General features: G+C 38.1%; 3 protein-coding genes across 6 annotated transcripts; 2 read left to right on the top strand and 1 right to left on the bottom strand.

Annotated features, from left to right (window-relative positions):
- Positions 1-251: 251 nt before the first annotated feature.
- On the top strand, positions 252-4,732 carry LOC109184717 (beta-amylase 2, chloroplastic-like). 2 transcript variants are annotated; one of them, XR_002054859.1, is made up of 10 exons: positions 252-725; positions 1,537-1,614; positions 1,736-1,939; positions 2,093-2,287; positions 2,765-2,929; positions 3,068-3,328; positions 3,446-3,664; positions 3,985-4,204; positions 4,311-4,440; positions 4,474-4,732. XR_002054859.1 is itself a non-coding variant. In XM_019334758.1 (9 exons), the coding sequence occupies exons 1-9, from the start codon at positions 438-440 to the stop codon at positions 4,328-4,330; spliced, it is 1,650 nt and encodes a 549-aa protein (XP_019190303.1). In that variant the 5' UTR covers positions 252-437; the 3' UTR covers positions 4,331-4,732. The 2 variants fall into 2 exon arrangements, 1 of the variants encoding a protein (XP_019190303.1); XM_019334758.1 differs by having other exon boundaries at positions 4,311-4,732.
- Positions 4,733-5,416: 684 nt separating this feature from the next.
- LOC109184711 (beta-amylase 7-like) lies at positions 5,417-12,533 on the top strand. The gene is made up of 11 exons (XM_019334750.1): positions 5,417-5,788; positions 6,285-6,895; positions 7,120-7,398; positions 7,485-7,589; positions 7,807-8,010; positions 9,486-9,680; positions 9,949-10,113; positions 10,275-10,535; positions 10,740-10,958; positions 11,108-11,327; positions 12,070-12,533. Exons 2-11 carry the CDS (start codon positions 6,452-6,454, stop codon positions 12,093-12,095), a joined length of 2,118 nt encoding a protein of 705 aa, XP_019190295.1. The 5' UTR covers positions 5,417-5,788; positions 6,285-6,451; the 3' UTR covers positions 12,096-12,533.
- Positions 12,534-13,315: 782 nt separating this feature from the next.
- LOC109184700 lies at positions 13,316-16,453 on the bottom strand. Of its 3 annotated transcripts, XM_019334745.1 has the most exons (6): positions 15,140-16,451; positions 14,883-14,941; positions 14,451-14,579; positions 13,976-14,120; positions 13,606-13,883; positions 13,316-13,560 (listed from the first exon to the last, which is right to left on the bottom strand). In XM_019334745.1, exons 1-6 carry the CDS (start codon positions 15,842-15,844, stop codon positions 13,548-13,550), a joined length of 1,329 nt encoding a protein of 442 aa, XP_019190290.1. In that variant the 5' UTR covers positions 15,845-16,451; the 3' UTR covers positions 13,316-13,547. The 3 variants fall into 3 exon arrangements, with proteins under 3 accessions (XP_019190290.1, XP_019190285.1, XP_019190275.1); XM_019334740.1 differs by having other exon boundaries at positions 13,316-13,883; positions 13,976-14,107; positions 14,447-14,579; positions 15,140-16,453; XM_019334730.1 differs by having other exon boundaries at positions 13,316-13,883; positions 15,140-16,450.
- Positions 16,454-19,127: the final 2,674 nt, after the last annotated feature.

Here is a 19,127-nt window from a genome sequence, read left to right as displayed (position 1 = left end):
TACTGTAATTGTGTTGAAATGAACCTGTAGTGTATATTTGATGCCTGGACCGGTCCACGGTATAATTTGTCATATTATATGGGCCTTAAGGAAATAGTTGGGCCATAGCGGAGTAATTGGAGCCGGAAACAAGGTTATGGAGGCCCAATTGTATATCTCGTGTCTAACACGAAAGGAGATATCTACTCATAACTTTTTTTTTTTTTTTTGAAAACATATCTACTCATAACTTATTAACTGTAAAACACCAAAAAGCGGATGCTATGTCGTTAAGCCCGCGCTAAAGTTAGTTTGCAACTGTAAAATCGATCCTCGGATCCCTCAACTCGCCTTTTTCGGGTTCTCTTGACCCGCCATCTGCTCTCACTATACGGATTCTATGCAAAAATACGTATATAACGCACGAATGTACGTACACCGCTGAGAATTGAGATGAAATGGCGATCGTAGCTCCGTCGGTAGAGTTGTTCCAGAGCTTGAAGCCGACGACCACGGCTTGCTTGGCCGCGCCTCGGCGGTTTCCGTCATTTCCGCCTTCTTCCGAGCTCGCCGTGAAGTCCTCCTACTGCTCGCGGAGATGGAGGGGCGTTTTCGTGGATTCGAGTGCCGGAACTTGGGCTCGGACTGGGAGTTGGCCTGCAGCTGTGGTCAGGGATAGAGGAGAGAGAATTGAGGTCCATTCTTTCTGGGGTGGTGGGGGTGGTAATAATTCGGTTGGCGAGGAGGTAATCGTGTTCTATTTATTATGATTTTCATGTCTTATCAAGAGTGCTCTTTCATTTTTTGCTTTTTTTTTGTTTTGTTTTTTGTTTTGAGTATCGCTGAATTTGTTGTTGTTTTGTTTTCCTGAATTGTCAGAATACTAATCAGTGTAGTCAGCATAGTTAGCTGTATGGTGAGATTCTAATGCATATATTAACAGTACATGGTGTAATATCACAAACGTAAGGCAAAATTGTCTTATGCAGTAATCTTCTGCGAATGAAAGCTGTATTGTTTCTCATGTTCACAGGGCTTAAACTTTCTCAGAAATCTTTTAGGTCTTTGCTAATATGGCCAGAAAAATAAGAGATAAAAAGGCCTTATGGAAAATAGGAAGTTGGCCTACGTTACTATTACTTTATTTCTGTAAAAAAAATGCTGCTACAGCTCAGTAGATTAGGCTTGCATGATATAGCCATTTATAGCTCTATGATAAATATCCAAACAGTTTCTAACATTTACCAGCTAGCCTATCTCTGAATCTTTTCACTTGACATAGCATCATGTTTTCTTCCAAAATTTTGAATCTTCCATCAAAATGAGGTATAGATTCTTGGGTTGATTTTTCGGAGGCTTCAAGCTGTATGCTTTGGAGCTTTTACAGCTTCTTCTTGGTACATTAAGTACCTTATTTACCCAAACACTAACATTGCAGAAGTTTGATCTCTTCTGATGCTTTTATGATTCACTTTACTTTTTTAAAAAGCTATGTAACTTCTTTGGGAGATATTTCCTATGCAGATTTAAACCAGTAGTAGATTTTCCTACTAATAGGGTGCTAATGCTTCACCAAAGGTGCAGGAGCGAGACTTTACTGGCACCCCCTATGTTCCTGTGTATGTCATGCTACCTGTGAGTGGTATTTCGTTCTTTTCCACACAACCTTCTATTGCCACCTTATTGATATATTCCCACTGGTGAGAGAAGCATATATACTTCTAACTAGTCAAACATATTGCTTCTGTTGGGACAGTTGGGTGTCATTGACATGCAATGCAGGCTTGTGGACCCTGACACTCTGATGGAGCACCTGCGGATATTGAAATCAATAAACATTGACGGTGTTATGGTGGACTGCTGGTGGGGTATAGTAGAGGCACATGCTCCACAACAATATAATTGGAGTGGTTATAGGAGACTTTTTCAAATTGTCCGTGATCTGAAGCTTAAACTACAGGCAAGTAGCATATGACAAGTAAAATTCTTAGCATGATTTTTGTGTTTGTTTAGGTTTATTTATTTTTCTTATGGTTCTTATCAATTTCTAGCAACACAATTTTGAATTAATTCCATTTCTATCCATTAATTTATTTTGGAGATATACTTGCAGGTGGTCATGTCATTTCATGAATGCGGTGGGAATGTAGGTGATGACGTCCACATTCCCCTTCCAGAGTGGGTCATAGAGATTGGCCATAGAAATCCTGACATATATTTCACAGATAGAGAGGGAAGAAGAAATCATGAATGCCTCACTTGGGGAATTGACAAGGAGCGAGTTCTAAGAGGCCGAACTGCTGTTGAGGTACTAAATATTCAGATTTGTTTTTAAACGTTTCAAATGTACAGCAAGTGGGTGCTTTTGTTAGTCCTTTTATTACTAATGCCAAATTTTTAATTTGATTTTGTCATTATGCAGAGAACTACCATACAATAGAGTAAATTTCATTTGTCATCCTGGATGTTTAAACTAAGTTTCAAATTTATCCTGTGTTTTAATATTTGCAATTTGGAACTAAAGTATGACATTGGTTTCAATTAGTTCCTAATGTCATTCCTAACCAAATTATCTACAAATAGATAAGGACAACTTTGGTATTTAAAAAATATATTAATTCTTTAGTGTTTTTTTCACCATCCTTTTGTTCTTTTTCTATGTTATTTCTCTCTACCTTCTTCTAATTCTTTACAAATTATCAAATATAAATATCAAATTTATTAAATTTGTTTGATAATGTGTAATCTTTTTATTGACTTCAAAACAAATTCTAAAAAAATGTAGGTTTATTTTGACTTCATGAGAAGCTTCCGTGTAGAGTTTGATGAGTTCTTTGTGGATCGAGTCATCTCTGAAATTGAAGTTGGACTGGGGCCATGTGGGGAGTTGAGATATCCTTCTTACCCAGTCAAACACGGTTGGAGATATCCTGGCATTGGTGAATTTCAGGTAAGTTGTGACCACAAATTGGACCTCTTATAATCTCTGAGTTCAATTCAGATTGTCCAACCTATTTTGCTATTTATATGTAATATTGTTACACTTCTCACCTTCTTGTGCTCTAATTTTTTTCCCTACTCCATACAGTGCTATGATAAGTACTTGATGAAGAATATGAGAAGAGCTGCAGAGGTAAGGGGTCACTCATTTTGGGGTAGGGGTCCTGATAATGCAGGTTCCTATAACTCCTGCCCCCACGAAACTGGGTTCTTTCGTGATGGAGGTGACTATGATAGCTACTATGGCAGATTTTTTCTAAAATGGTATAGTCAAGTTTTGGTTGATCATGGGGATCGAATACTTTCCCTGGCAAATTTTGCCTTCGAAGGCACTTCAATTGCTGCAAAGGTAACTATAGTTAGAAGATATTTTTTTTTTTTTTAAGAAAAGAAAAACAAGATTATGGTGAAACTTCTGTTTCAACTGATTGAAAACTAGTTTGGCTGAATCATGATTGGTGAGCAGCTATCAGGTATTCATTGGTGGTACAAGACAGCTAGCCATGCAGCTGAGTTGACTGCTGGGTTTTACAACCCATGCAATTGTGATGGGTATGCTCCAATTGTATCAATGTTAAAGAAGCATGAAACTGCTCTGAACTTCACATGTGCTGAGTTGCGCACAGTTCACCAGAATGAGGGCTTTCCAGAAGCAATGGCTGATCCTGAGGGGTTAGTTTGGCAGGTAACTGCTGAAATCATACATTATTTACTCACAGAATTTGTCATTTGTGGTTTTACTTTGGCTGTCCGGCTGTCCCATAGTTGGTTAAGGTACCTTATCATATTTGCATCGATTTATCATATCCAAGTTCCTCCATTTCTCCTGATGATGCATATTGTTTCTCCTTTTTCCTGTTTGAGGTTGAACCATGATGTTTCCATGGCAATGACTCTAATTCCAATAGTTAGAATGGAACTAAAAGCGCACCTTGCTAGCTATCAGTATTACTCATAGTTATTAAATTTATGGATCATGTGTTTAAGCATTTTTACCTATTTCAGGTGTTAAACGCTGCATGGGATGTAAACATACCAGTTGCCAGTGAGAACGCACTTCCTTCATATGATAAAGCAGGTTATAAAAAGATTCTGGAAAATGCCAAGCCCTGGAATGATCCAGATGGAAGACATTTGTCCGCTTTTACGTACCTCAGGCTAAACCCAATTCTCATAGAGTATCATAACTTCCTCGAGTTTGAGCGATTTTTAAAGAGAATGCATGGTAAAACACTTTCTTCCATGACTTCAATATATATGCTTTTCCGTACACAAATTTGACCCTTCCATAATGTAGTAAGGAGCTGAGATTGATCATTGTTGTGATGCAGGGGAACCCTTTTCCAATTAGAAATTGTATCTGAAATTTAAGAGAGGCTATGAAAACTGAACTATTCGTATCAGAAGATTAATAAAACAAGAATGAGATCGTGCCAGGTTAGCTCCAGTCCCTAGTGACAGATGAGTAGGTGTTTGGAAGAACTTTAACCTGAAGTGAAAGATGTGCACAAGCCGAGAATTCAGCTAAAAAGGAAGTGAAGCATCCATTACCCTTTTGCTTGGTTATATATCCTAACTTTCAAGAGTACAGAAACTATTAAAACAAATACATGATTCTTTTGTTGTTGTGTTTGGCTATGGCTCAGACACTCTGCAATTGAAAGGTACACTTTGTATGATAATATATCTACAACTTTGTACTTGTGCAGCAAAAGCTGCATTCTAAATGCCATTTTCATTCTGTTATATTTTATTTGCCACTAAGATTATCCAAATATGTGTTTGCTTTATGTCTTTTGACACAAAATAGCACCTTGGGGTACATCTTCTGCTAACGGTTGATTTAATAGGTGTCACGCGATCTAGATTTTTATAATGTTTCTTATGTTTTTGTTATCATTTCATTTTCTTCTCTAGTATCCAGTAAAAGTATACATCCGTTTGATGTCTTTTAGCACAAAAAATCAATCTAGATAGCATTTTAATGAACGGTACCACTTGCATCAACAAACATCATTTTTTTTTCTTAAGGAGAAATTAACTATAGTATTTGTTCTTGGAATTTCCATAAGAGAATTGTTACTCTTTTAAATGATGAGGTTTCGTTAATGTTCGTATCACAACCAAGGTTGAAAAAACCGCTAGGTACTTGGGGACCGCTTAGGCGCGATTTTTGCAACACTGATCACAATCATTGAATTAGAGAGATATAATTTGAACAAATATTAATACTTTATTACTTACGTATGTAAATGTTTATTATTATTCTTGATTATTATATAATGTTGTAAAATTTATCAAAAACCTAAAATCGTAAATTTGGTCATTTTAAGGACACAAGTTTGTTATGAAGTTGAATTGTGAAATCACATTTCTTGAGTGTCCCTAAATTAGGGAAACATACCAAATTTGCTATTAAATTTCATCCCATTTCTGTGATCCTCTTTAGCTGCCACGTGCAAAACGTGTGAGTCGCACGCCCGACGATAAGTCGCGAGTCTCAAAGCGCCTCTCATCCGTGCCAGGCATATCTACGCACGCTTGAGTTCTCCCACACGCGTGAAAAGTGAAAACCATATCCCTTCCACATCCTCGCCGTGCACCGCCGCTGCACCGCCGGTCTTCGCCGGAAACCTCCAAGGACCTGCAAAAGAACCCGCCCCTTTCACTTGCTCTTGACGGAGCTCTGCCGGTGCTTTTTCTTCTTCTCTTTCCAGGTCAATTGCCGGAATATTTCCCCTTCACTACCCTTTGGATCTGGCTTGTTGAATTGAGACGCCGTGAACGATTTCAATCTATGCATGCTAAGGTGATAAGGGAAAAAAGTTTGTGGTTTTGGATAAAGCTGAAATCTTAATGATTATTCAAAAAGAAAAGACTTTTGGTGCTCTTTTTTATTTTTATTTGTATTTCTTTACAACTTTGACAGGAAACTCAATGTCTCATGTGAAAAACATAGTAGTTTCTGTGGAAATTTAGACTCAAATTATAATCATAGTAACTAGTTAACTACTATGATTCTTTTTGAATAGTTTTAGCTCTTCTTCTAATTTGTACTGGAAAAGATTGATAATTGTGCATGAGTGAATGAAGATGGATATTAGTAGTAGCAGTTCATTTTTTTCTCTTGATAGTAGTTGAGACTTGGCTCTAATTTATTGGTACAATTTGGATTACTTTCTCGGTTTCAGAGAGCATTGCTGCATGAGGTCCAACCTTGATAGAAAGTTATTCTTAAAAGTGCATAACTGCTTTGATGGAGTTAGTACTGTTATTTGATTTTCTATTTATTTATTGTAATTAAGGAAATTAGCACTTGTGGTTCAGCCATGTATCTGGAGTCTGTCTCGAGATTTGCCAACTATGCATGATGCTGGGAGATTTGAGCGTGACTTAAATAGTTTATCAAGATTATATTGACATGTGCATGTGACTCTTTGGGGAGGGAGGGAGACATAACTGGAGGGAGAATATGGCTGCAGAGATGCATAGATATATCACCAATGAAGAAGATGAAGAAATGGGGATGGATGTGAAAGAGGAAGATGATGAGGATGAAGAAGAAGAAGAGGAAGAAAAGAGCTTATCTGCTCCAGCAACTGTAGGCATTGATGGGGGGGTTGCATCTAACAACAGCAGCCATAGGTTCTTGCATCATCAGCAATTTCAGGAGCAGCCAATCCCACAAGGAGGACCTCGTAGGTCTAGGCCATTAGAAGAGAAGGAAAGAACAAAGCTAAGGGAGAGACATCGAAGGGCAATTACCGCAAAGATCTTGGCTGGCCTTCGAAAGTATGGTAACTATAATCTTAGAGCCAGGGCCGATATCAATGAGGTCATTTCCGCTGTGGCAAGGGAAGCAGGTTTTGTTGTTCTTGCAGATGGAACAACCTTTCCATCCGGGTCACATCCACAGGTATCTGGATAAACACAGTGAAATGTTTAGAAAACTTGGCTTAACTTGACTTGCCCCTTTGAAAATGTTAACGTACATGCATGGATATGCATCATTAAAGCTCCTTACCATAATTATTTGCTATCTCTATAGGAAATAAATCAATTCTAATAGTAAGGATAATAAATCAATTCTAATAATAAAGATATTTCCTTAATCATATCAAATTTTCTCATCATCTACAGGCCACAAGAGCTACTGGCCCATCTATCCCAGTTGTGACTTCTCCATCTTCATATATTCAAGCACAAAATTCTCAACCTGCATCCTTGAGAGCCATTTCTTCTGGTTGTCAAGACACAGTTGGTTATAGTGCAGTCCAATTGAAAAGTGTTTTTATGTCCACTTCATCTTCTTGTGATGCACCCCCGAGTGCTTCATCTCAGATATCGTCTATGGTGGCTGATGGAGCAGGCACACAGAATGATTCGTTTCTTGGAGGGTCCTTGGACTCAAACGAGCAGGTGAAAGGGTGCCCACTTAAATGCTACAGATTGTGCAATTTTATTGCAACCTAGATGAATCTATCCTGATACTTTTTTTCTTCTAGCTTATACTTACAGAACAGTTTTATCAGGTTGTTGACGAACCCACAAGGTTACAGGAGCTTGGTTTTGCTGACACACCTTATGTTCCTGTTTATGTTATGCTACCTGTGAGTTTTTAAATTTATTATTTCCTTCCCTTTTTTTTTTAATTGTGGGCAATAATATCTCTTTAATTTTCTAACCTCTTGTATATCAGGAATTTGTTTTATTTTTAATTTATTTTCTTCTTTAAAGTTGGCTTTGCTGTTAGGTTACACCTCTATTCAATATATTAGAGATTGTGTCGTTCCAAGTATTAAAATCTAAATGCATCTTCTTTATCAGCTGGGCATCATCAACATAAAGTCTGAGCTTGTTGATCCAGATAGTGTAGTGAAGCAACTAAGAATACTGAAATCAATCAATGTTGATGGGGTTATGGTTGATTGCTGGTGGGGTATAGTAGAAGCTCATGGACCAAAGGAGTACAATTGGGATGGATATAAGAGATTGTTTCAAATTGTGCGTGAACTCGAGCTCAAAATTCAGGTGACGTTTATTTTTGTAATATATGTTCATTCTATTTCTTGGCTTTATTTTTTTTTTTTTTCTTTTGGGATGGGTTGCTCAGCCAAAGCTCTTATGGCTTCTAAAGAGAAGTTCTGCAATTAGAACCTCATTCTGAGGTTCCAGTAGAACCTCATTTTGAGGTTCTAATTACAGAACTTCAAAATGAGGTTATAATTTCACAGTATTTGACATTTTATGGATTTAATCTACAAATCAACAAGTATCTAGTGTACAAAAGAGGCCAATAAACAAGAAACACCAATCAATTAGGTTTAGATAACTACTCATCTACAATTTTCATTAATTTTTCAACTAATATTCACACAAATCAGGCATACAAATCAATGAGGTTCTACCGTTCTACTGGAACCTCAAAATGAGGTTCTGCAATTAGAACCTCAAATGAGGTTCTACTGGAACCTCAGAATCAGGTTCTAATTGCAGAACCTCAAAATGAGGTTATAATTTCACAGTATTTGACATTTTATGGCTGTAATCTACAAATCAACAAGTATCTAATGTACAAAAGAGGCCGATGAACCAGAAACACCAATCAATTATCCATAACAAAAGAGAAATGAGATAACATTCATCAAAATAAATAAAAATAGGCTTAGATAATTACATACCCTAGATTTGAACCACTGACCTCCTTTTTTTTTTTGGAATGAAAGGGAAGGGGGGGGACCCCAAAACTGACACTACTGACCTCCTTTATGTGTACTGTTCACCCGCTATTTCCATCTCTTCATTTGGAGAAAATTCTCCATTTTTCCACTTTGGTAAATAACCCCTAATTAGTTGAGATATTCAGAATGGTTGGTGGGATTATATACCAATTCTAGATTCGATGAAAATTTCCAATAATATCAAATACTGTGACATGAATTTCAATCACTGTTGTAAAACTCGGCCTAGGCAGCTGCCTAGGTGCTAGGTACCCATAGGCTGAGATGAAATAGGTGCTAGTTGCCAACTTATTCTATTGGCCGACTAATCGGCCAAGTTGGTGACTTGGCCAAATCATTTTTTTATAGGTTTGTTTTGCTCAAAAGTCAAAACGATGTCGTTTTGAGGGAAACAAATCTAAAATGGAATGGGCAACATCAGTGTTGCATAGCAGCAAACCTAAAATTGGATCACACAACATCGCCAAAGAGAAAATCAAAAACCTCAAACCTGCTACCTGATGCCATCACCGACCAGCTCCCAAATTTTAATTTTTAAATACCTAACTATTTAATTATTTAACATTTTTTTTACTAAGGCACCTAGGCACCCATAGGTCGGTGGATGGGCACCTAGTGAGTTCTACAACACTGATTTCAATAAATTATTCTCTCTAAAAACCATTTGCCTCTATAAGTCAATGCCAAAGCAATAAAATTTGTTCTATTGCCTGTGTTTTTCTTCATAATTGTGCACTGAAGTTGTATGAGTTTGACTGCAATTAGGTGGTGATGTCTTTTCATGAATGTGGAGGTAACACTGGTGATGATGTATGCATCCCACTGCCTCACTGGGTAGCTGAAATTGGTCGAAGCAATCCTGATATATATTTTACAGATAGAGCAGGAAGGCGCAACCCTGAATGTCTCTCGTGGGGTGTTGACAAGGAAAGGATTTTCAAAGGCCGGACTGCTTTAGAGGTACTTTGTTTTACTTTGTTCAAATTACACTTATATGTTACTGTTACAACTTACAAGGGCAGATTTTCTTGTGCTTCTGAGTGTTAAGAAAATATAAAATAAAATAAAACCTGGGTAACGAGAGGGTGGAGGGAGGGGAGCTTCTATGGACCGGAAATATTTAGTTTTAAAAAAATAATGCATAGTTGCAGAGCATTTTGTGTCTTTATTAGTAAACCTTGTGGAAACCTTGTATACTATGTTGAGGTTTCTGTGTTTAAATTTTTAGGTTTACTATGATTACATGAGAAGCTTCCGAGTTGAATTTGATGAGTTCTTTAAAGATGATGTTATCTCTATGATTGAAGTTGGATTAGGTCCATGTGGGGAACTAAGATACCCATCTAATCCTGTAAAGCATGGTTGGAGATACCCAGGTGTTGGGGAATTTCAGGTAACTATGCATTGAATATAAGCTTGAATATTGAGTATCTTTGCTGTTTGGACAAAAGGTTTTCTTCTTTTTTGTAGATAATAACAGGCTGGCAATTATTTTTCATATTCTGTTTCTGAGGAGTCCCATTTTCATCTATCTGATGTGCTTCCCCTCTGCAGTGCTACGATCAGTATTTGTTAAAAAGCTTGCACAGGGCAGCTGAAGAAAGAGGGTTCTTATTTTGGGCACGAGGACCTGATAATGCAGGTTCCTATAATTCCAGGCCAGATGAAACTGGTTTCTTCTGTGATGGTGGTGACTATGATGGATATTATGGTAGATTTTTCCTCAAGTGGTACTGCCAGATTTTGGTTGACCATGTTGATAGGGTGCTTTATCTGGCTAATTTAATTTTTGAAGGAACATGCATTGCTGCGAAGGTTAGACATTAGTGCTTTCTGTCCTTTTCTCAGATAAAATAGACTTTGTGGCTTTAACAATCTATTAATTCTAAACTCTTCTTCTCTTTTTTTTTTTTTTTTTTTTTTTTTTTTTTTTTTTTTTTTTTTTTTTTGGTTTTCCAGTTACATTAGCTTGACTTGAACTAATTTCTTTGCCATTTAAAAAAAAAAAATCATGAGCAGCTATCAGGTATTCATTGGTGGTACAAGACAGTCAGCCATGCCGCTGAATTAACTGCTGGATATTATAATTCGAACACTCGGGATGGATATGCTGCCATTTTGGCGCAGTTGAAGAAACATGAAGCTACATTGAAGTTCACATGTAGTGAGATGAGCACATTAAACCAGCACGAGGAGGCAATTGGAGATGAGGGAGATCCTAAAAGCTTAGCTTGGCAAGTAAGCATATAGATCACTAGTATATTGAGTTTCAAGCTCTGCAAGCGACATATTTCATCAGAAACTTGTTTGCTATATGTGTAAGCAAATCTTGAGGTTATGTATAACAAAAAAAATATTAACACACTGATTTTGGGATGATGTTACAGATGCTAATTACTGCTAGGGATGCATGTTTACCAGTTTGCGGTGGGAATTTGCTTCCCTGCCATGACAGGGAATCCTATAACTATTTACTGGAACAATCCAAGCCCAAAGATGATCCAGATGGGCATCACTTCTTTTCTTTTACCTATCTTAGGCTCAGTCCTGTTCTCTTGGACGCCCAAAATTTCATGGAATTTGAGCGATTTGTGAAGCAAATGCATGGTATGGCACATTTAAAATCCCCCTTATGTTACTTGTTGCTGTTACATCTAAAGTCCCTTACTTGCATAATGTTTGAGATGACTGGTAATGAGGCTAGAGTTGTTTGTGCCCTCTACTATGACCCAAAACAACACTGAGAGCCATCCCCAATTCCCCTAGAAATGGAAAAATTTTGAAGTGAGGGGGACCAAGTAGAAATTAAAGAAGACTTGTAAACATAAATACCCTGTTTAACCAGCTTGGTTGGCGTGGGTGGCCGTGCACTCTCATCCCTTAAGAGAGGCCGGGAGTTCAAATCCCCTCTTGTATGAAAAACCAATCTGGCTAGCACTTTGCCCCTTAATTGGGCCAGCTCGGTGCGAATGGAGATTAGTCTGAGTATGGTACGGGCTTAAAGGTGTCTCCTACAGTTAGGGCCTGCTCAGGACACCTCATGGCCTGACCAAAAAATAAATACCTTGTTTAAGATTTGAGTAAATAAGTTAAAATCATTTCATCATTGTGTTTCCTTCTCAGAAATTCTCCGTAATAGATCTGTAAAGATACCATTTTCTTTGTTTGCTTGGAAAGAGTGATTAATCATATAGCATATAAGCAGTAAACACAAGTACTTATGTAATATAGAACGTATATATATATATATATATATATATATATATATATATATATATATAACAGCATGAATCGATCCTTCTGCTGAACTCCAGCTTTCTTAAGTAACACGGTTTTGTTTCTATTTCAGGCGAGGTAGTTCTTGATGATATATAGGCATAGCTTGAGGAACACAAGCACATAGCGCATATCCCCTCCGTTCTGTCCTGCAAGAAAATGGGGTTTGGGTGTAGAATGGAGTTATATACTGTAGTACAAATATTGATACAAGTAAAGGAATGGATGATACTTCCCAATTTCCATATCTAGGCTTTTAGAAGCATAGGTATTATTTGTGTATCCTTGTAGTGGCATATCTTACTCCAACTATAACATGAGTCCTTCATTGTTTGGAGTTTACCCCAATGCTAAACTGTAAAGAGTTATTTAGAGGTGGGACTAGCAGTATTTTACAGAATGAGGTGCAGGCTTATGGTGAAATGTAAAGGTGGAAATTTCCTTGTTCCCTGTCCTCTTTTAGTGTAATGGAAAGTTCCATTAATTATATGGTCTCTTATTGCTCATAATTTGACCCCACAAGACACTATTTGGTCTCTTATTGTGATGAGTTTGTCACAATTGTATGATATTTCAGGTGTTTGTGAATGGGTGCAAAGTGTTCATAAATGACACACTAGTTTACAAGACTTGAGACTAGTGAAACACATCTCGTGATTTATTCTTCTGGGCAGGTAAAAATTCTCGGGTTTGGTGTGCAAACTATGTACTCCGTATAATTTAGTTTGTGTCTATGAACAGGTGGATATGTTTACAAGAATATCACATAATATGTTTTGCTAATAGCTACAGTACGAATTCTACCGATGTATAGATTTGTATTGTTTGTCCTATTGTGAATATCAATGTACAAACACTTTAGAGGATCTGAGATTGTGGCGGTATATTTTGCGATTACTCCTCTATCGAGGTTCTACGGTAAGGACAGGTAGAGGCCCTCGTAGTTGGGGTGCAACAACACAAGATCATCTTTTCCTTTGGTTTTGACAACTAAAATGAAGGTCTACAAGAGTATCACAAAATAAGAGACTATCAAGAACTAGGGATGTAAACGAGCCTAGCCGAGTTCGAGCTCGAGCTCGATCGAGCTAGAAAATTGAAGCTCGAGTTCAGCTCAGCTATGAAACGAGCCGGTTCGATATGAGCTTTGACCAAGCAGCTCGACGAACCACGAGCTTAAAACATTTGAGCTCAAACTCGGCTCGATTATGAAACGAGTCGGGTCGAGTTAAGCTCGAACTCAAAGTTAACCGAGCTCGGGTCGAGTTTTGATCGAGCAGCTCGCGAGCTCGGCTCATTTACCCACCTACCAAGAACAATGAGAAATCTCTGCTGTCACCATACTATTAGCTTATCATCAAATTATTCTTAACAAATAAATGAAACATTCATCAAAGATTGGGTCCATGAACAGGCCACAAACATTACAAATGCTTTTGAACCAATCAATCCTAAGAATAGTGTTTCCCATTTGACACTAACCTACTCTACCACACAAATGAATCTATAATTCTATAAATGGGGGAAAAGAATAATGAATCTTTTGATTGGCTACACTAGTTTAATGTGTGGTCATGGCTCTCACTTCAGCACCTTTTCCCTGGACTCATCTGTGGGAAGAAGCTTCCCAGCTAAATCATCCCAGCTTTCCTTTCTAGTTTTAGACAATGTGAAAGAAAACCGTCGAGATTTTCCAGAATTCTCGCCTTGCTCTAATTCACGAAATGTCCCATAGGAAGAAGGAGCGTATGCTTGGGGTACATCCAGTGCAACTGCCCTCTGCAATGCAGCCCGGTGCTCCTGCATATGCTCTTTTGCAAGACAAGCCTTCCGAACCATCCTTTGCTGAGCGGGGATATCCATGCTTTGATCTCTTTCCAGCATTGACTGTATAGAGCAGAGGAAACTCAAACGCAAACTAAAAAGCAGAAAACAGCATTCATGGAATTGTAATGCTAAAAGAATCCGAATTGGCTTACATCGAGTGTCCTTTGAGACTCGGTCAGTATCTGAATGATGGAATGATCCCTAGTCATGTCCCGAGAAAGAACAATGTGTTCAAACCGCCCATCCACAGGTATGGCTGTTCTTACAATCGGCAATATTTTTGGCTTTTTTGCAGAGCTGCAGCAAGGAAGAGAAGCGGGAGTGGGGAGTGCAAATGCAATCGTTAAACTTCTAAACATGTTAACCAGCTTGGTTGGCGTGATTGGCCGAGCACTCTCGTCCCTTAAGAGAGGTCGGGAGTTCGAACCCCCCTTGTATGGAAAAATCAATCTGGCCAGCACTTTGTCCCTAATTGGGTCGGGCCGATATGAACAAGGATTAGTCTGAGTATGGTACGAGCTTAAAGGTGCCTCCTACAGTTAGGGCCTGCTCAGAACACCTCGTGGTCTGACCAAAAAAAAAAAAAAAAACTTCTAAAAAATTCTGACAGCAATAGGATCTACAAACCTGAAGGGCTTTCTCACGATAATGTGATAAAGACGACCAGGTGCATAGAGACGCCTTGGATCTTTAAGCATCTTCTCCTCCATTGTGCATGTATCTTTCAAGCAATTTATGCAGAGCAAGCATGGGAAGCTATAGAAATCAATGGATATGAGCCAGTGAGAGTACGAAGGTCGAGAATATTGCAGGTATTAGCCAAGAAATATTATCATTATTAGCAAGAATTTCTGGAATAGACACAGTGCTAAATCTAAAGTTATGCAGATGATGAAACGTTCATTCTTCAGAATACTGAGAATAGCGTGTCTTCTCTCAATTAGCAACTTTTATGGGCAAAAACGACATGAACTCATCTGCTTTGGCTTTAAAGTTCTGTTATAATCAAATGCAACTTCAAAATAATACCGAAAGGAGACAAGACCTGCAATCTTTTACCAGAAAAGTGAATTGAAAGCATTTCCCAGTGCAACAGTAGTCCGAGGTAAGAAATCATCCTATGATTGATTTATGGAAAACAATGTGTTAGAGTTTGATCATGAACCCTGAACCAAGTAAGGAGAAATGCGAGAGAAATTCAAGGCAACACGAGAACAAAATAACCCCTTCAATGTAAAAAACATCCAATCACAAGGAGCTGATCATATGAGAAAAGTAAATCTGATAACATAAAAATGTCGAGATATCCACATTACCTGTAGTACAACAGAGTTGATGATATCTGCATATCTCACTGCCAAATTTAGAGATACACACCTTGCAGGAGCAATTGCGAAGCATCTGATCCGTTTCCTCTCCAAGTTGCCAAGTTTTTCTCGGTTCTCAACAACCAACATTGTCAGCAACGCCACAACACCAGCCCCTAAAGAGTGCCCGGCTAAAGTCAATGTGTAGTTAGGATATCTCACCACCAATTCTCTCAAAACAATCGCTTCTGCTTCCATTACCCACTGTGCTGCCTTTAACAGCCCGTTATGAACATACCCCCCATCAAATTCACCTTGCCCAAGCTTGTCATCAAGCAAGACAAAATAATCACTCTCCTTGGCCAAATTAAGACCTCTAATAGCCACAACTATTTCACCGTTCTGATGATCAACGTAGACCATATAAGGCGTCACTCTCCCTCGAGTATCCTCGTGATTCCTCTTCACAATCACCCAATCTGGATCAACACCATATCCTCCAGGAGGAGCCCAGATTGGGTTCCTGATATCATCCTCATATACAGATAGAATATATCTACAAAACCGAGGCACGGGCTCAAACTCATTAGCAGCTGCAAGCCCCCAGTTCTCACTTTCCCTCCCAGCAGTATACCTGAACTTCTTCCACACCCAACGTGCACAGGCCAAACAGTATACACACTCAAGAATTGGCAGACAGCTAGCCAATGACATTGGTGCCCCTAACTGCCTACCAAGCTATCATCTTCAACCTCCCCAAGAATCACACCCAATAAAGGGAAATCATTACAAATACCTATCTATATATATGGTTCTCAAACTTTACAGTTATCCCCAAGAATCACAGCCAATAAAGGGAAATCATTACAATTCACAAATACCTATCTATATCTATGCTTCTGAAAGTTCACAACGCAAAAACCAAGAAATGGCAAGAATTTCAATGGGTATTTTAATAGCTTTGAACTGGAAAAAGGGAAGAAATTTTTTTTTAAGTAAATTCAGCTCAAGAAACCTGATCAGAGAAGCCGGAGGTCTATGCCCTTAAATCAAAATTGGGGAAATGGTATAGTCATCACCCAACAGGAAATCCCAGAAGAAAACACCAGAAATGCAGTTTCCCGTGGAGGGCGGAGAAGCCAAAAGGGACAATTTTTAAGAACTTTCTGCTGAAAGAAAGAACAAACTGGAAAAGATGGTTGGCAAGAAACGATAGGGAGTGAAAATCAAGGCGGGTCCAGTGTTGCTGGCTGGCTGCAACAACTCGCCAATCCACGTTTCCCGTGGGTCCTTTCATCATTCCATCATGCAAGAAAAAGAGGAATCTTCCAAGGTTTTATGCCTTTGTGCGACAGTGATCGGCGGCAGCCAATAAAAAGCGTCCCGTACAATGCAAAATATACGACTCGTGCACGCGCCCACGAGAATGTTTCATAAAAATTTACCACACTAGGTAAATTCAAAGCAAATCATACTAGAGATTTTTACCGACTGCTTGGTTGAAAGGAATGAATTAGGGTGAAAAATTTTATAATTTGGTAAAAAAGAATAAAATAGGAATAAAGTACGAATTCAAATTATAGTGTTGATATGCAAAATAAGATTATAGGAAATAGAAAGGAAATAAGTGATACAATGACTGAAATGTCATCATGTACTAATAATAATAATGCTTTCAGGGATAAAAATGTCTTTCCAATCTTCAATTCAACACTGAATTACAATTCCTAGGGGAGGAGTCCGGAATTGTAATCAGCATTTGGAGGGAATTGCAATTCGGTGGAATTGCAATTCCCTCCAACCAAACGGTGTAATTATGGTTTTCGCGGAATTGCAATTCAACTACACCTTATAAACTACCTCCAACCATACAGGCTATTATAATAGGCTCGAGATGTTGAGTAGAATCAAACTTGTGACATTGAAGTACGAGAATCATGCATATACGTACTCTAGCTACCTACTTAGTCACATTTTTGGGGACATGTCCCTAATTTTTCATTGATTCACAAGAAAGCTCATAACAACTATACATATATATTCACTTTGAGTAAAATAAAGTCTATCTTGTAACCTTAGAGCACCATCAATTGTGTAGTTTTTAACACAAACTTTTAGATGCCTAGTAGGACTGAGAACTTGGAAAAGAGAAGAAAAGGAAAAAAAAAAAATCAGCAAAGGAATAACACGCCTAGTGGGTGTGTGGCGTGCACACGCCCGACTAGGCGCTCTTGGTGCGCCTAAAGCACTTGCTTTGCCTTTCTGTGGAGGTTACTATTTCTACAAAAATCAGAGTAATAATGACAGGAGTACCTTGAACACTCTCTCTCATATTTATCTTTCATCCACCTAACCTTTAAAACTTGCAAAAACTTTCTAAAATCAACTATTGTGAATGTTGTTAGTAGGTAAAAGACCATATACAATAAAATAAATTAACATACGGTATATCATCTCAAATCAAAAAGACCACGGTGTTGAACTTATAATAACCTATATTAGATTGCAAATGAGCAAAATAGACCTAAACTATATTAATTAGTCCATATATGCATGCGAAAACATTCATATTATGGTCTATTACTCTATACCCACCACATGCATTATTGTTTTAAAAACGCCAAATATATCTCAACAAATAACCCTATAGAAATGCAACTAACACATCATATCGCTCCTTAAACACTATAAAACCATGTACCACTCATCTTAGGTTTTCATCCATTTAGCTTCAACTTCAAGATGACGACTAAAATCTGCCTGCTTCTCATTGCCCTCTTCTCACTCTCCCATGGCAGCCACGTGCCCACTGCAAATCCCCCCACCGCTACCGCCGCCACCACCGCCGCAGATTCCACCACAGATTACTACGACGACTACCCAGCTCCTTGGGCCCCACCGGAGTGGTTCTACAACTTCTTCCCACCCCAGTTCGGCGACATGATCAGACGACAAGTGCGCGACATGTCAGGTTGGATCGGAGGACAATTCCAGCCGCCCTACGGCGGCGGCTCATCTCCGCAGCCGCAGCGGCCGCCGGTTCAACAACAGCCATCTGATCCGGCGCCGGGGGAGTGCACGGGCGTGACGCAGGTGATCGACACGTGCGCGCAGAAGCGCGTGGCGAAGTCGGTGAAGGATGGGTTTTCGTGGAGCTGCTCGTATAACGATGATTGTTGCAGGGCGGCTTTAAGCGTTAGCGATGATTGTATGAGCATTACTCCTATGATTAGGACGATCAAGACTGTCTGTTGTGGGGAAGGATATTGAATTGGTGGTCTTAGATTTTATATATTTTATTTGTCTGTTAATAATTTGCTTTTTAGATAGCTTATATTAATTGTTTAGCTAATTAAGCTAGGTAGATAGTTAGGTCATTTTAGCTTTTATTTTTTTAAAAAAATAAATATAAATGAAGCATTTTACCTTCTTTATTATAGTATCTATTCTATACATTTCTCTATCTATTGTAAAAGAATTAAGTATTTCAAAAAAAAATTATTTTTTAGTACACTCTAACATATTTATAATATCATCTTCTTTGTAAAAAGCAATAATATAATTTCATCAAACCACAATGTATTTGGTAGTAAATAAAAAATATAATATTGCATAACATATTCCCCAACGAGGCAATGAGTTATGACAATCTCAATAAATTTCATTTCCATACCAAGAAAAGAAGAAAAGAATGTTAGGTTGCATGCCCGATTGCCCGCACTTAATTTGTATATTTCAATATTTGTATGATATCAATATCAATTTTTAGAGGCATAATATTTATAAAAAATAAATTAAGAAATTAAACAAAAAAAATATGGTTAAAATTCAACACATTTATTATTATTATTATTATTATTATTATTATTAGGCAAAAGAGTTAAATAGGCTCATGTACTAACACAGATTGTTTATCTAGCATCATGAATTAAAATATGGTTCATTTAGGCTATTATATTCTCAATTATTTTTTATCTATCTAATATTTTTATCATGT

This window comes from Ipomoea nil, unplaced genomic scaffold (genome assembly GCF_001879475.1).
Source record: "Ipomoea nil cultivar Tokyo-kokei standard unplaced genomic scaffold, Asagao_1.1 scaffold0188, whole genome shotgun sequence".
NCBI classification, from domain to species: Eukaryota; Viridiplantae; Streptophyta; class Magnoliopsida; order Solanales; family Convolvulaceae; genus Ipomoea; species Ipomoea nil.
This window is presented reverse-complemented; position numbering and strand designations above follow the sequence as displayed.

Coding starts and splice junctions, on each gene's coding strand:
- LOC109184717 (XM_019334758.1), top strand. CDS start 438: ATGGCGATCGTAGCTCCGTCGGTAGAGTTGTTCCAGAGCTTGAAGCCG. Junction 1,615..1,735: donor CTGTGTATGTCATGCTACCT/GTGAGTGGTATT, acceptor CTGTTGGGACAG/TTGGGTGTCATTGACATGCA. Junction 1,940..2,092: donor ATCTGAAGCTTAAACTACAG/GCAAGTAGCATA, acceptor ATATACTTGCAG/GTGGTCATGTCATTTCATGA.
- LOC109184711 (XM_019334750.1), top strand. CDS start 6,452: ATGGCTGCAGAGATGCATAGATATATCACCAATGAAGAAGATGAAGAA. Junction 7,590..7,806: donor CTGTTTATGTTATGCTACCT/GTGAGTTTTTAA, acceptor CTTCTTTATCAG/CTGGGCATCATCAACATAAA. Junction 10,959..11,107: donor CTAAAAGCTTAGCTTGGCAA/GTAAGCATATAG, acceptor ATGATGTTACAG/ATGCTAATTACTGCTAGGGA.
- LOC109184700 (XM_019334730.1), bottom strand. CDS start 15,844: ATGTCATTGGCTAGCTGTCTGCCAATTCTTGAGTGTGTATACTGTTTG. Junction 14,580..14,882: donor GCTTTCAATTCACTTTTCTG/GTAAAAGATTGC, acceptor TGATTTCTATAG/CTTCCCATGCTTGCTCTGCA. Junction 14,121..14,450: donor ATCGTGAGAAAGCCCTTCAG/GTTTGTAGATCC, acceptor TCCTTGCTGCAG/CTCTGCAAAAAAGCCAAAAA.